General features: G+C 45.5%; 1 protein-coding gene across 1 annotated transcript in view; it reads left to right on the forward strand.

Moving 5' to 3' along the window:
• PIK3C2B (phosphatidylinositol-4-phosphate 3-kinase catalytic subunit type 2 beta) overlaps positions 1 to 14,954 on the forward strand; it is a 397,956-nt gene that overhangs the window by 114,831 nt on the left and 268,171 nt on the right. The window contains exon 2 of the mRNA XM_086923460.1: positions 2,402 to 3,418. Coding sequence (XP_086779586.1) covers positions 2,510 to 3,418 — 909 coding nt within the window. The 5' untranslated portion in view covers positions 2,402 to 2,509. The remainder of the gene's footprint in view (positions 1 to 2,401; positions 3,419 to 14,954) is intronic.

Genomic DNA, 14,954 nt, shown 5'->3' on the forward strand with positions numbered 1-14,954 from the left:
CATGAGAGGTACAGAAGGAGAGAAATAGGGTTGGTCCGTACAGGATAATTCTTGCTGAGAAGCTGAAAGGCAACTTCTCTGTTCCATACAAGGGACACAGAGTCTGGCCGCACAGAAGTAACCTCCTTCGCTCAACGTCTACTAGTGAGAGACCACCCAGAGTCCTACACTAGGAGTAACAATGTAGCTGTAATCTGAACTGAGACGGTCCTTACATTGGATCCTGCTTGCAGGGATTGCACATGAGGGCTATCCGGTGGCAGGTTCCACAAAAAAAATGAAAAACCTTGATGCCTGCCTGAGGTCCTGGTAGGGTTTAAGGTTCCAGCAATGTGTGCTTATCCTCCCTTTAATGGAAATCCAACCACTTCCGGCACAAGGGGTTCCTCTGGCCTCCGACTACCCAAACATCTCACAAGTCAGAGAGGTGCTTCACAACGTCTACACCGTGCATAGGCCTCTAAGAAGTCTGACCCAAAGTGCCATGCTATCTGAACCTAGTGTAACTCTGTCAACAGGAACGTCCTATGGCATTATGGAACCATCAACCTGTGGCTGATCCCTGGTTTAAGAGGGGAAGGATAAGAGTACAACAAGAACAACCCGAAACGCCCATCCGCCTCCGTCGAGGCGCGTGTTCCGGTCTTTTCGAGGGACTCACCCTATTTGTGCCAGGGTAGCCACCGCCTTGGTAGTTTACTGGCATGACCAAATATATTTGTCAAGGTTGGTAGAAAGTAATGAGAACATCGCAAAGATGGGTATTTTTTAAGTTTTAAACATATTCGTAAAAAGCTACTATGAGCAGGAATCTCTTCAAAAGTATCTTTAGACCGATCTCAATTACCTGTAAATGAGTTTGTTTGCGCAAACTGAGATAGAATAGCCACATTCTAATGAAAGGACAAAAAACGCCATGGGGGTTTACTCCAAGTTCATGTTTTACAGCGCTTAGAACCAAAGTGATCTAGTCAATCCAAAAAATGGGATTAAATGGAGCTGGTGTTCAGGTGGCAGCGCCTGCCCTTCAGAACCTCAGACGTGAACGAATGGCCCCTCTTAGTCTGAGAAAGGAGGCGACGCTGCTGTGCTAGGTGCAGTGCAAGGAAGGTGTGGCCAAGCGGAGACAGCTGGCACCATTGCCAGAAGACAGGGCACCGAGCCCTAACTGACGAGATAACAGCGCAGGGTGTATCACATGTACCTGCTGCTGGAAGGAGGAGGGGTGAGAGCATCGCCTCTAACCTGTGCACCTGCTGTGAGGAAGAGAAGAGGGCAACTGCATCCTGAACACCTGCCGACAGGTGACGGGCAGGCCGCCGCCCAACATGCCGCCAGCCAGGCGGCTCCAATGTTCCCCAAAAGCATCAAATCTAGTCCCGTTGTTGGTCGTCAGCCATTGGTAGGGTATAGTCTGGGAGAACGCGTGTCCCCACCTGCCTGCTCGCCTCCTGCCAGGTGAGCTCCTGCCTGCGGCCAGGGAGGGGCAGCACTGCAGGTGCCTCCTTGGGGGAATGATGGAGGAGGAAGGGGTGGGCAGGGCTAAACTCCACTGCCTCCTGCTTGTGATAGTTTTAGGAAAGATGGAGAGGCTGCATGTCGCTGGACAGTGAGTTGTGCAGTGTTTTGCGTGTATGTTTTGCTTTCCTCAATCCTCCTTTCCTAGCCTTCCCCATTTTAGTATTTTTGTTTCACTTGCTTGTTTCTTTTCCGTTTACTTGTTTTCCTCAGCCCCCTCTTTGATGACTTTTCTCGCCTTTCTCGATTACATTTCTTTCTTGCCTTTCTCCAATCCCATTTACACTCTCCCCTCCATTTTTTTTCTGTCACATTTTGGTCGCTTCATGCAGTGTTAACTTCTTTTGCTTTTTGAGCAGTTGCTGCCGCTGGAGCGTGTTATATGCACGTGTATAGCAAAGTGACTCTTCACTGGTGTTGCTGACTGCCGATCTGTTTAATGTTGGCGATAGATACCTTCTGCTTGGCGCCTTCTGTGGGCTCGCGCTGCTCGCCGTGCCTGGTGCATTGGTTGCATATTATTAGCAGCCACCCGCATGCCCTGCTGCTGATGGCGACTGTTTGCAGAAAGTGCTCGATACACTCCCTTCTAACCACCCTATCAGGACTTTCCCCCAGACACCTTGGTTATAGGGAGGAGCGTAGGGTTAACGCAATCAATAATGACCAGTGCCCAGTCCACGGTTCCTATGTTAATGCCTGTAGTGCCTAGACTGTAATACATGTCTGTTGTCGAGGTTCACTTGTAATGACTGTCTGCAGTGCTTGGTCTGTAATAAATGTCTGTCGTCGAGGTTCACTTGTAATGACTGCAGTGCCCACTTGGTAGTAAATGTCTGCTGCTGTGATGATCATTAATGGCTTTAATGTCTTCCCCTCACAGGAGACTCCACCTGTCTCAATGCTACTGTTACTCCTAAGTCCTGACCGTCTCCGGCAGTAGCCACCGTCCCTCCACCATCCCTGGCATTGGGCTCCACCGTGGCGAGAGATGTCCGCCACCCAAGGCAGCGGAGAGCAATGGCAAACCTTGGAGTCCTTAGGCATCAGTCGCAAGGAGCTGGTCCTGGCCGAAGCACTGCAGATGGAGTACGACGCCCTGTCTCGACTCCGCCAGGACAAGCACCACCACGAGGAGGGCAGGGGTAAGCAGAACGCAGAGCATTCCCTCATCTCTTGGGACGACCCAGTCTTGGAGTACAAATCGGTGAAGACCAACTGCAAGGGAATGAAAATCACTCGAGGCCTCTCTGGCTCTGACCCCACCCTCAACTATAACTCCATGCTGGAGGACTCCGGGCTCATCGGCAAGGTGACGGGTAACTCTTCCAGGCTCTCAGACCCTCCATCCCAGTCCTGGAGCAAGGAGCCCTCCAGTGACTACGTGTACATCTACGATGGTCCGGGGGAGAAGCACACACCCCAAGATGGCACCTCGCCTGGGAAGCTGTCACCGCCTCCTCTGCCCCCTCGCACTTCAACACGGAGTTCTTTAGAGATGAAGTGCTCCCCGCCACCCCGCAGAAGTTCTCCAATACCCTACAAGAGCTCCCAACCCAAGGACATCAATGTGTACAGCTCGGAGCAGAATGGCTCTTCTGGGAAACTGCTGGACCGCCGGATCTCTGAGGAGGAAGACCTGCGACTCATGAACTACGACGGCATCAACGATGCCATCATGAAGCTGAATCTGAAATCCACGTATGACGCGGAGCTGCTGCGGCAGGCCACACGGGGCTGGAAGGATAGCAAGAGCATCTTTGAGAAGGATACACCTGGGAAGCCCGTGGCACGGAGTAAGACCATGCCCCCACAAGTGCCTCCACGGACCTACACCCCTCGGCCTGCCACACAGAAAAATGCTGTTTCAAGCAAGAACCGCAGAGTCTCCGTGGACCCGGTAGGTGGCACTTGTTTTCTCTTTGGTTTTATCCACACAGTTGCAAAAAGAATAGTGGTAGTAGGATGGCTTTTAAAATTAAACATTTTATTTTTATGTTTTTTATTTTTTTAAATTAGATATTTTTTCATTATTCGGTTTAATGTTAGAAGATGTCAGAGCTGCAGCACACATTAGTCAACTTATTAGCATTTTTGAAAGAAGATTAAAGGCTGATATTTCTATAAGGAAAAGGGCACAAGATGATTTTGGAAAGAGAATAAATACTGGTATCTTGTATCCTGGAGAGACACCCCAATACCACGTTTTTTGTCTCCAAATCTCCATCAGACACTCGTGAATTTTGAAGGCCATCTCTGGAGGAAAGTTGTTTGTTTTAGAAAGTATACCAGCTCTGCCTTGGAACTCGGTGCATTTTGATGTAGTGTTGGTGTTGAAGTAATCTAAAGAAAGTGCCGAGGCAGGATCTAGAGTGGTGTCATCAAGAACATTTGAGAAAATGTGCCACATTATGAATTTAGGAGCAGTGGTTCCTGTGGACAATGTGTGTAATGTATGTTAGTAGTTAACTCAATGGCAGTATTCATGAACACAACGATGTCGGAGAGAGAAAAGAAACCGTATACAACAAGACATTTATGAATATTACCTGTTTATCTAAATGCGTAATCAAATTAATCAAGAAATTTGCATTGTGTCCCAAGTGAACATAGAACCTACTTATCAAAAAGGTGACAATTTGTGACATAAAATAGGTTTCAAAAATACAAAAACGACCATAACATAAATATTCAGCAGGTAGTCACAGCCTTCTAGTACAATGGTACGGCCTGGGGAATGGTTCGTTTTTAGATTTGGGTCGACAGCGTTTCGACCCCACCATCAATTAGGGGGTCTCTTCAGGACCTAACTTGGAGGGACACCTGAATATTTGTGAATTAACTGTCAGAGTGTAAAGTGCACACCACAAGGAAGTGTGTTCAGAGAAGGTACTCACATGGGGCCCAGCCAGGCACCCTGTTGGCCCTTGTTTTCCTATACACAACACTGTGAATTAGATGGCATATCCAGTAGCATAATCCATTAAATAAGCCTTCTTTAGACTAGAGAGAAGTTAGAATCCATGAATGTTTATTAAAAATGAACATTCATTGCTTAAGCCAAAATATGATTCATCTAAAAAAGTCTGTCAAAATTCATTTCAAATCATATACACGGATTTAGCATAAGGCTCAAATAAATTGCAGTAATCGGAAATACAGCATAAAATCTGACTTGGGGTCTTCCTCAATAGAATTATAAATTCTTCTAAGTCCAGAACATGCAATAAATCAATGTGAATCTACCCTCTAACCGTCAGGAAAGCAACTCTGGCTCACCTCCAAAGTGAGTCCTCTTTTATTGGAAAATACACATTAAAACATGCTGTCGTCATGAAGTAAGCAAAATGTTATATAGGGTCAACAAATCACAGTACAGAATAAAATGCAACAATACCTAAAACTAGCTCCTAGATTAATTATAATTAGCCGATTTGCCCTGGCATTATCGGATTTGATAGTACAAATATACTTACACATAATACAATGATAGACTTATGGAACGGAAAAAATTTAAACATTAAAGAGGAAAGCTTCCTCCAGAGACTACATAAAATAACATTTTCATACATAGAGAGCAAGCTGGGTTAAAATAGTTATTACATTCATTAATGTTTCATTGCACATTTTAGCATGTGTGGAGTCGATGAGAAATGAAAACACTGTGTTTTGCCCTAGTTTGACTATGCTAAGATAAACACAGTTATGTAAAACGGAACAAATTAATTTAGGTTGCAAATTATTCATACCACTAAATAGTCTTTAATTATAAATCAGATCTAACTTTCTCTCTTCCTAAAAAACGACCAATTGTTGTCACAGAAAGTGTTCGGGGTGCATTAAAAGCTTCTGACTGATGATCACCTTGTTTGCCTACTTGCCATTATCAGACTGTATTTGAAGGTGTGCGTCTAAACTGAAGGGGTTTCAACATTTAGCGATGCAGTGTGTCCAAGCACATGGCTTGTATTTTGTTTGACTGATCCGAGGGGTTCTTCTGGAGCTAGTACATTGCTTTATTATGCATTTGTGGTCTTTCCTATGGATGCTCTTGATGCTGAGACCAACTGTCTTAACCCCTTCGCTGCTGGTGGGATTCCCCCGCTGTGCTGGGGGGCGGGGGCGCGTACAGCGCCCCCATGCTCATGACGAGGTCAGCTCGTCATGAGCCACAGCGCTCCGGTGCTCATGACGAGCTGAGCTAGTCATGACCGCGCCCGTTCCAATGGAACGTTCAGCACAGCAGGGGAATCAGCCCAGCGTGCGAACGTTCTACGGAACAGGCGTGGTCATGACTAGCTCAGATCGTCATGAGCACCGGAGCGCCGTGGCTCATGACGAGCTGACCTAGACATGAGCATCCGAGAGGTTAAAGGCCACTAGTGAGAAGATGGGGTGCCATTGCTGCTGAGGAGTCCGTCTTAAAGACCACTTTAGTAGCCTGTAGGAGACCTATGACTACCTTCTGTTAGGGCTTGATCCGGTCCTTGGGTTGCTGAGCAACTTAGAGACCTGAGATTAGATGTTTTCGGGGGACATTGTCCTCCTTATCTAACACAAAAGGTAAGTTGAAAGGCATCACTATGTTTCTGGCTTTGAGTTTCCCTTCCGATAGCTTGCCTGGAGATGAGAAGTGAAGTTTGTGGGGATTGGTGCTGTGGTGGACAATGTTCTACTGGAGTTGATGAAAAGCGGTAGAAGTTTTTGAATGTATAGGCTCCATTCAGTGAAAAGAGAGAAAGGCACTTTTTCTTGCACCCCTCGCAGTCAGAAATCCATAAGTCCTATTGTTTGTGTGGTTTTGTGGCATATTGTGGTATCGTCACTGGGATATCCCATCCTCCTCGCCAGTGTTGCAAAGTAGTAGCCTCCACACAGATAGTTCAGTCGTACTTTATTGGTACACGAGGTACACAGGAAGACACGGAGCTCCCACACCAGCCTCAAGATAACTGCCAGTCCAGAAGACTTTGCACTGGTCCCGCGCTCTACACTGGAATTCTTGCCATGCAGAGCATACTGAGAATTCTACAAGTAGGTTACTACAGGCCCCCTTCAAGCAAGCTTATGGCCAACCACGTATGAGGATTGACGCCTGTATGTGTCAAGGTGATGGGGGAATGAGTTTGTATAATTTGTTACCTTGAGATAATGTGTGGGTGGCCTGCTCCAAAGTAAAAACAAGCATTTTCAATGCAATAGGTCTTGCATTTGCGAGCATTTAAGCTATTGGCATTGTAAATGACTATGCCTTTTATTTATTTGTTTTTAAAAGCACATATATAAAAGGCATTGTTATTTATAATGCCAATAGCTCTATCTCTTGCAAATGCAACAACACTTTAATGGTGGCGATGCTGCTTGCCGTATTCAGGTTACAGTGAGCATCGTCTAAAAAAAGGGGCGCGACTAACATTTAAGTGAAATCGCTTATGATGCTTTTTCACCCAAAGTGGAAAAAAATGGATTGAGAAACTTCTGTAGCGCTGCTGCTAAAGTGAAAGCGGCCTGCACTCTAATTTAAATAAATATGTTACTAATAATATAAAAGCGTGCAGCGTGGTGCAATGTCGTGGGTGGAATAGGTGAAGACGATTAAAGAAAGTAGTGCTCACCGACTACATAAAGCTGGCCATTTAACAACACAAGAAAAAAGTCCAGTTGTTATAGAAGGTTACAAATGCAGACAAGGCGGTACCAAGGAGGGACCACTAAGCCCATTCACAAATGATATAGAAGAGTAGAGAGGCGCACTCAATGAAGTCAGTGATACAAAAGAGTCTATAAAATGCGTAGATCTTCTGTTCTTATTCTAAATATATTCTTTATTTTCACATACAACGGCACAGCCAACGCGTTTCATTCCCATTCGTGCCTAGGGAATTTCATCAGGGCATATACTAAATAGTCAGGTCCGTGCGATAATCCTAGATGGGGTTCCTCCTAGGAAGCTGGTGTAGAAGAATGATCACAGTAGACCACAACGTATTCCTGAAAAAAGCTTCACACTCAATTCCAAGTGGAATGGTGGTTCGAGTCCCCCGGATTGGCTGGAATGTACCACTTTGGAGAGTCAAGAAGTGTATTAGTTCCGGACCCCTTAGGGGAACTCCAAGGCGGAGGGGGGTCAGTGTGCTCGGGAAGATGACCGGCTTTAATGGTAGTTGTATCCGCGTTAGTACGCGACGGTACCTATGGTAAGGTCTCCGTTCTCCGCCGCTCCTCCTTGTGGATTGAAATGAAAAGCAATGATTTTGCAAGGACAGAAACAGGAACCAATTGAAAAGGTGGGTAGAAATGGACAGAGCTTCTATGCCATGCCTCAATACAGTATGTCTTGCAGAGCGTGCCCTGCCCAGGCTCGACCTAAAAAATCCCAGTCAGTAGGTGAGGTTCGGAAGTGCATTCACCACAGTGGGCCTATCTCCAGGCCATTGTATTGATCATGTTTGCTGCTGACAGGCAAGTATGGCTAAGTGATGTTGGCACTACTAAACTGAACTGCAACACCTCTTATTTAACATGCTTAAATACAACAGGCATGCTGTATAAATCAGTGCCCTAGCAAAAGTGCAGTGAACCCTAACGCGAGTAGGGAAAATGGGCCCCACAACCGCTGGGATAGCAGTAAAAAAATATTGATTGAGGATGCGTGGGACCCCTCGTGACGCTGCTCCCCCTGCACTATTGATGGCTACTCCCCTGGTATATGTCCATTTGTAAACGACACCCTCCTATGCCAAATACGAGTCCGTTTGTAATGTTGCGTACATTTGGGCACAATGCCATGGCTAGAATGTGCCTCGTTGTATCTAGGGCAGTTTGGGTTAATTTTCTGCATGACCGAGGTCTCCCCTGTGTTTCGCACTTGCCTTTTTGCCAAAGACTGCCCCTTTTGGGGGTTCAGCTAGGGCACATTTCCAGGCACCAAATCTAGTGCGATCTGGACGGTTTTCTGTTCCTAATTTCGCCTAAACAGTCGGCGGTCTCGGTGTGATAGGCCCGTTTCGCTGCCAGGCCTCGGTGAATCCTTTAGCTGCAGGATTATTGAAGGCAGATGCCATGCCCGGTGCTGGGTGGGCAGCAAGACTGCGAATGCCAACCTCTGTCCGCAAGCCCCCACCCCCGCAATAATCCCCTCCCCTTTGACGGCCTCAGAGGGCCTTTCTGTGCACTAACAATGCTCCCACTGTGCGTGCAGCCGGCTGCACTGTGGTCTCGGAGATGGGGGCCGCCCCCGGGGGCCGCGTTCAAGCTCTTTTGTATCGTGTTTTTTTGGCCAGGGAAGGAAATTGAAATAAAGGCCCCGGGGGATGATTCATGTGTCTGTGAACAAGTGCTGGCACCTACCGCCCGCCCCCTGACGTGTACCCTTAGATGGGGTTCACGGATATACCAACGCCTGTCAGTGGGGGTGCCTGCGTTTGTGCCCTGTGTAGATCAGTACATGCTAGAAACCCCATCCCCTGGCCAATCCTTGGCCTCTCTCTGTAAAGTGCACAGAGCAATGGCCACTTATGCCAGTTGCAGAAGTGATTCTGTGGCATATTTGTGGGTAGGGTGTTACTCTATATATGAAATTGTGAGCTACAAAGCCTCGATACGCTTCCCACATCACAGCTGACATGGGAAACGTTAAGAGTACTATGTGTGCGTACTCATGCTTGCATGTATTGGTGTGTGTGCGCTGCAGTTTGTACAGCTTCTGTATATTTTAATGTACATCACTTTGTGCTTTGTGATAGTGCGTGCATGCCGTATTACATGGCATTAACAAAGGGTTGCTTACACACACGTCCAGACCAATCTGTCACTCATTGTGACCCAAACACCAGGGTGACCATTACCTAAGAACTCTACAGTTACCAGGCACTGTTGGTCCAGACAGGTGCCTGGTGAGTAGGGTGGGTGGGCTGAGCTTGTATTCAATAATGGCATAAAGGGTATTCCAGATCATGTGATTAACTCGAGGAATTCTTCTAGGGACGACTGTATGCCTGCCATCCCTTCAATAGATCACATTCTGCTCACAGTGGGGAAATACATCTTCCCTTGGCCAGTGACTGTCTTATGTTACACAACATCACAAACATATTTCAGAAGATAAAGATGCTTATTTCTTAACAGCAAATATTAACAGGATGTCTGTTCCTAGGATAGTGTATCTCAGGTTAGGTTTGAGGAGAGGGGGGTCTCCCTTATTAGGAAGTAGTGCCCTCACACACCCTTGGGGGTGTACTGCTTCATCATGGGGCATGGCTCCTTGTGAGGTTTGCACTGCAATACCCCACGGGCCCCGCAAGAGGGCTCTTCAGCGGAGATCTTTTAGCAAAAAAGCTGTGATGAGTGCGGGTTCTTGGGAGGTAAGGGAATAGGGGAATTGAAACTACCTTAGGGGTACCACAACACCGCTTGTAATCTGGGGTCCCCTAGGTAAGGATAAAAGGTATGTGTATATTGTTTACTTCTAGTTATGAAGAGAGGCAATTTAATAGCCTGTGTAGGTTGACATGTTTCACTCCCCTGGAGTCCAGGAGGGATCTATGGCGTTTCATCAGAACCAAAAAGTGAAAAGTAGAATCCCTACCCGTAGTCCGGGTTAAGTGGGCGGGTGTTGTTGATATCGAATAATTCTCAAAATGTATGCAAGTGAGTCACACTGGTACCTACTTTTCAGTAGACCTAAAGAGGGCTCGAAATAAAACCCTCCAAACAGGATACTAGTGCACTTTCGGTCATAGCTGAGGGCCGCAACAGTGCCACATTAGAAATGTATGGATCGTTGCGGTGTGTTACATGGTGACCTACCCTGCCACCTGCTACTCCTACACTGCTCCCTCAGTGCCATAACTTGGATTATTATTCGGGGTGGACAGCCCAATTTAAGGAATAATCACATCACTTATCAGAGTGAACCATTAAAGTACCTAAATTAACTTGAGCTCAGCCCCCTGGTTGCTGTGGTACAGAGCAGACCGGCTTAACTTGGGGCAATGTGGAAAGTATGTGTACTAAAATAATAATAAAGGCAAAATGCCAAATAATAAGAATCCCAAACCAAATTAGAAAAATAGACTAACATTTAATAAACAAAATGACATCAAAAGGACACAAATCCAATACAGGAAACCCAACTTATGATTTTTTTTTTTAGAGTTTTAAATTGAAATAGCACTAAAATGCACAAAGTGCCAATGATAGACTGGGACCTAGGTTAAAGTGCCAATGATAGACTGGGACCTAGGTTAGGGTGACCAGAGTTTTAAAGCCCAAAATGGGGAAAATTCCCAAAAATAGAAGGACTACAGTTTTACTTCAACCCAGCGCACATAATGGCGGTGCTTCTTAGCAGAGAATTACAGAAGCGGCAGTAAGAATATATATGCCATTTTTAGAGCCAGTAGCATGCCTGTTAATTAAATTGCTTTCTTAGAACAGCTGCTAAATTTCCCTGCTTTGCAAAATATTAAAAGATACCACCCACCGTTTTCAGCCGCCCCTCTCTATAAACCGGGACATGAGCTTAATTTTCTGAAATCGTCCGGTACAACTGGCAAAAACTGGGACTGTCGCCAGGTCACCCTAACCAAGGTGCAATTTGGGCCCTGCCACGATGGAGTGCGGGTCAGAAACAGCTACAAAGTTTGTCTCCGTTAAATATTTTACCCTCTGTCTAAATCTTTTAAGTCCTAAACAATCTCTGCAGTGCACTTCTAAAGTCCCAGGATCTCCGGGGAGGCTATTAGAGACTCACAGGACCTCAGGCAGAGGCCAATGCAAAAAGAGTTGATGGACAGAATGCAGAACAATGGTGTGGAGAGCACGGGACTCACGTCTGAGCATACCCGTCCCACTCGGGGTGACAAATGCAAAAACAACAGTTGATGGACAGAATGCAGAACAATGTCATACATTCACCCCAGCACAGAGATCTGGGCCTAAATCCATCGTTTTTTTGCACTCCACACCACCCCAGTTCAGACATGGCCATATGCAAATCAGCCTTGATCCTGTGCCTCATGGGAGCAGTCCAGCCCGAACTGCCAAGCCATGTCTTCCCTGGACCGGAATCAAGCATCCTAGGACCGGTTTCTGGCTATCGGCCGTCATTAGCCAGGATAGTTTGACTCCAGTGGTGTGGAGAGCACGGGACTCACGTCGGAGCATACCCGTCCCACTCGGGGTGACAAATGCAAAAACAACAGTTGATGGACAGAATGCAGAACAATGTCATCACCACCCCCTTTTGTACCGCTTTGTTCGCCATAAGTTGGCTGGGTATGCTCGTACGTGAGTCCCTTGCTCACTTTGCCACTGGATTCAAGCAAGCCTGGCTGAAGACGGCTGTAATGCCAGAAACCGGTCCTAGGAAGCTTGTTTCCGGTCCAGGAAAGGCATGGCTTGGCAGTTCAGGCTGGACTGTTCCCATGAGGCACAGGGTCAGACTGATTTGCATATGGCCATGTCTGAACTGGGGTGGCAGAGTGGGCTAAAGAATGGTGATGGATTAAACCCAGATCTGTTGACTGGGTGTGAGTGTTTTATTGGTTCAGATGCTCCTTCCATCACCACCCCCTTTTGTACCGCTCAGGCAGAGGCCAGCAGCAGGGACCAGTCCAAGTTGTGTTGCCTCTGGTCAGCTATGTACTTTCAGGAAAAGGTCTCTCACAGCTTGTTGTCTCCCTGTAGCCCCACAGGAGGTTAGCCAACTGACTCTTGGAGGCAATTTCATTCTCCTGGGTAGAAAAGGGAACTGGCCAAAACTCTGGGCTCCTCAGGGGTCACAGTCAGCAGGTGCAGTCCTCTTCTGATTTTCTGCAGTTCCAAAAAGTGTTCTGAAGTGGGTACCTGGAGGCTTCTACATTTATGCCTGTCACCAGCTAGAGTGTAGGGGTGACTCCTGGCTCTTTCCTAAACCATGGGGTAAAGGTTCCCAGGCCCGACTTACCCACTTTTACAGCAGATCCTATTTACCTTCCTGCAGACAGGCCCCAAATACCGTAGATCAGGGTATTTTAAAGATGGCAAAAGTCTTCGACTACTCTAAAGGTACATTTGAGGCTGGGTGTGTGTGTGGGGAGTATATTGTGGTAATCGCAGTGTCCTCTCACATTTAACTCTAAAATCCAGTTTGAGGCAGGCACTGTATCCTCTTGTTTTTGTTATGTCTTATTTAGTTAGAGTGGTCATTAGTTGAGCCTATACATTAATTTAATTATCTCCTTGAAGAGAGAAACAGAAACTCAAACCAATTATGCCATACATAGCATATTTCTGAAACAACTGTAACCAGGTCTGAATTAATCACTCAAATCTCATATTCTCATTTGGTATTTGAATAGCTGATTACATCTCGAAGATTAGCACTTATGTATCCTCCGGTCACTAAAGGATGAGTCGTATTAATCCATTATTGTGCAATACATAATTGTGCGGCTAAGTAGCTGTCATTGCCAGCCTGTAACTATTGACATTCTTCGTATTTAGTGCCAATTCGAAAGGCACTGTACCCACAGCAACTCCAGAGGCAGACGTCTGGTAGGACAAAAGCTGGATCCTTCAGCAAGCAGACAATGGATGCACAATAATTATCTTAGCTTCCTGTTCTCTCCCTTTCGTGTTCCCCAAGTGTTAAGTGTGGCTCTACAGACCTGCCAAGTAGGATTAGACACTGGGCTGCCAAAAGGAGCCCTCAGCATACATATTCTGTTGAGTTTAAGATAGTCATCTGTGCCCTTTCAGGTCAGACTATTGTTTGCTCTTGCGTACTTATTTACAGTTGAGCACAGGCTGTGGGCTGTCTGAAAGTTCAGACAGATAAAGAGTAATTTCCTAAAAGTTACTTTTCCTTAATATTTGTTTCAAATGCAGCTTCTTCCTTGAATTGGATGTTTAATAATTATTAAAAATAGTGTTTAAACTATTTTTAGCAGGTCCTTTTCCTGAGTTAGCAGTATTAGTATTTTTAATCTGCATTCTGGTTTTCTATATAGGACAGTGAGCCCTGCCACAGTGAAAATGCCTTTTTGGGTCTTGTCACTGTAGGGACCTGGCAATATTACTTTTCTTCGTTTGCCACTTTTAGCTACACCGCACCCTACTATGTGGGTTGCAAGGTTTACATAGGGGTGACTCATTCGTTTTTAAAAGGTAGGTTTTTTATAGTCAGAAGTGTTATTTTGATAGGTTTCACTGCAGAGTTACAATACAACAGTCAGGCTGCACAGAGTACGCCAGTGCACCCATGTTTGCACAGCAATTGTAGCAGATGGCACAATAGGTGCTACAGTCCACATGTGGCATTCAAGTTTGAGGCCTGAGTATGCTTTTTACACTATATCTAGGCTGTCCGGTTTTAGGTTTAAACCTGTAATAACTGATAAAACCCCACTGAAAGGAAAATAGCCCTCACCATTGTAAACATGTAAACACTGAAAAAAACACCTTTACAATCACAAACTAAATGCCATTCAAAGAAAGGAAAAGACAAATGAAAGTCATTTTTTTTCTTCCTGAAGGGGCCAATACAATGTAACTTTGTTATACTAGCTAGCAGCAAGAAAGACTTAGCTAACTGTATTCTGCTTGATGTTTGTTGTTTTAGGGATGCCACTAAAATATTGTTTGTTCTTGCATTTGTAGTTTTGTGGTCTTTTGTCTAAAGATGCAGGATTTAAACGCATGTTTTAGGTTGTGTTTAATTATTTATTAAACTGTAGAGAATCAGGAAATATCAAATTCATATTTGATATTTTGGCTGCATTAGATTCAGAAAAAGGGTAAAAACCCTTGATACATCAGCCCCCAGTTTCTAGTGAGTCAGTATTGCAAGGGGATGTATTTCCAACACCTCAGGCTTTAAACATTCAATGCAAGGTATAGTGACAAGTATATGTGAAAAGAGTGCGATCACCAAGCATCTGGAATAGCGGTGAAAACATGACAACTGCCTTTTGGAAAACATGGAACGCAGTGTCACTTGGAATGTTGCTGCACAAAGGTTCTTTCCAAGTTCAAGAAAGATTTTAGGGATATTGTTTGTATTTGCAGTGATTCAGCAGCGGATATAAAAAAGTTGTGTGTTGGCCTGTCAAAATCAATACCTGAGCTGAAGTGCTTCCCTGTAAGAGATCCTTGTTACTTGTTAGATGGTTTGCTGAAAGTCTTTAAAATCTTCAGAGTGAAGGAAGAATGCTATTGACTTTTCAGTCCATTCTGGTGCACTGTTTTGCTATGCACAGGAACTAAAACGCAAATATTTCTCATTTTGTGCTTCGTGTGGCATCAAAGAAAGAGTCATCCCAACTGTGTCACTTAGCGGATTGATCTCAGTCCAAGAGGCTTGGAATGCTATATTATCCATGTGGCAACCGTTAACAGAATTTTTGCTGAGTGATGATGCCAAAGGCAAGAAATGGGAGAATCTTTGGTCGCAT

Source organism: Lissotriton vulgaris, chromosome 5 (assembly GCF_964263255.1).
Source record: "Lissotriton vulgaris chromosome 5, aLisVul1.2, whole genome shotgun sequence".
Classification (NCBI taxonomy): Eukaryota; Metazoa; Chordata; class Amphibia; order Caudata; family Salamandridae; genus Lissotriton; species Lissotriton vulgaris.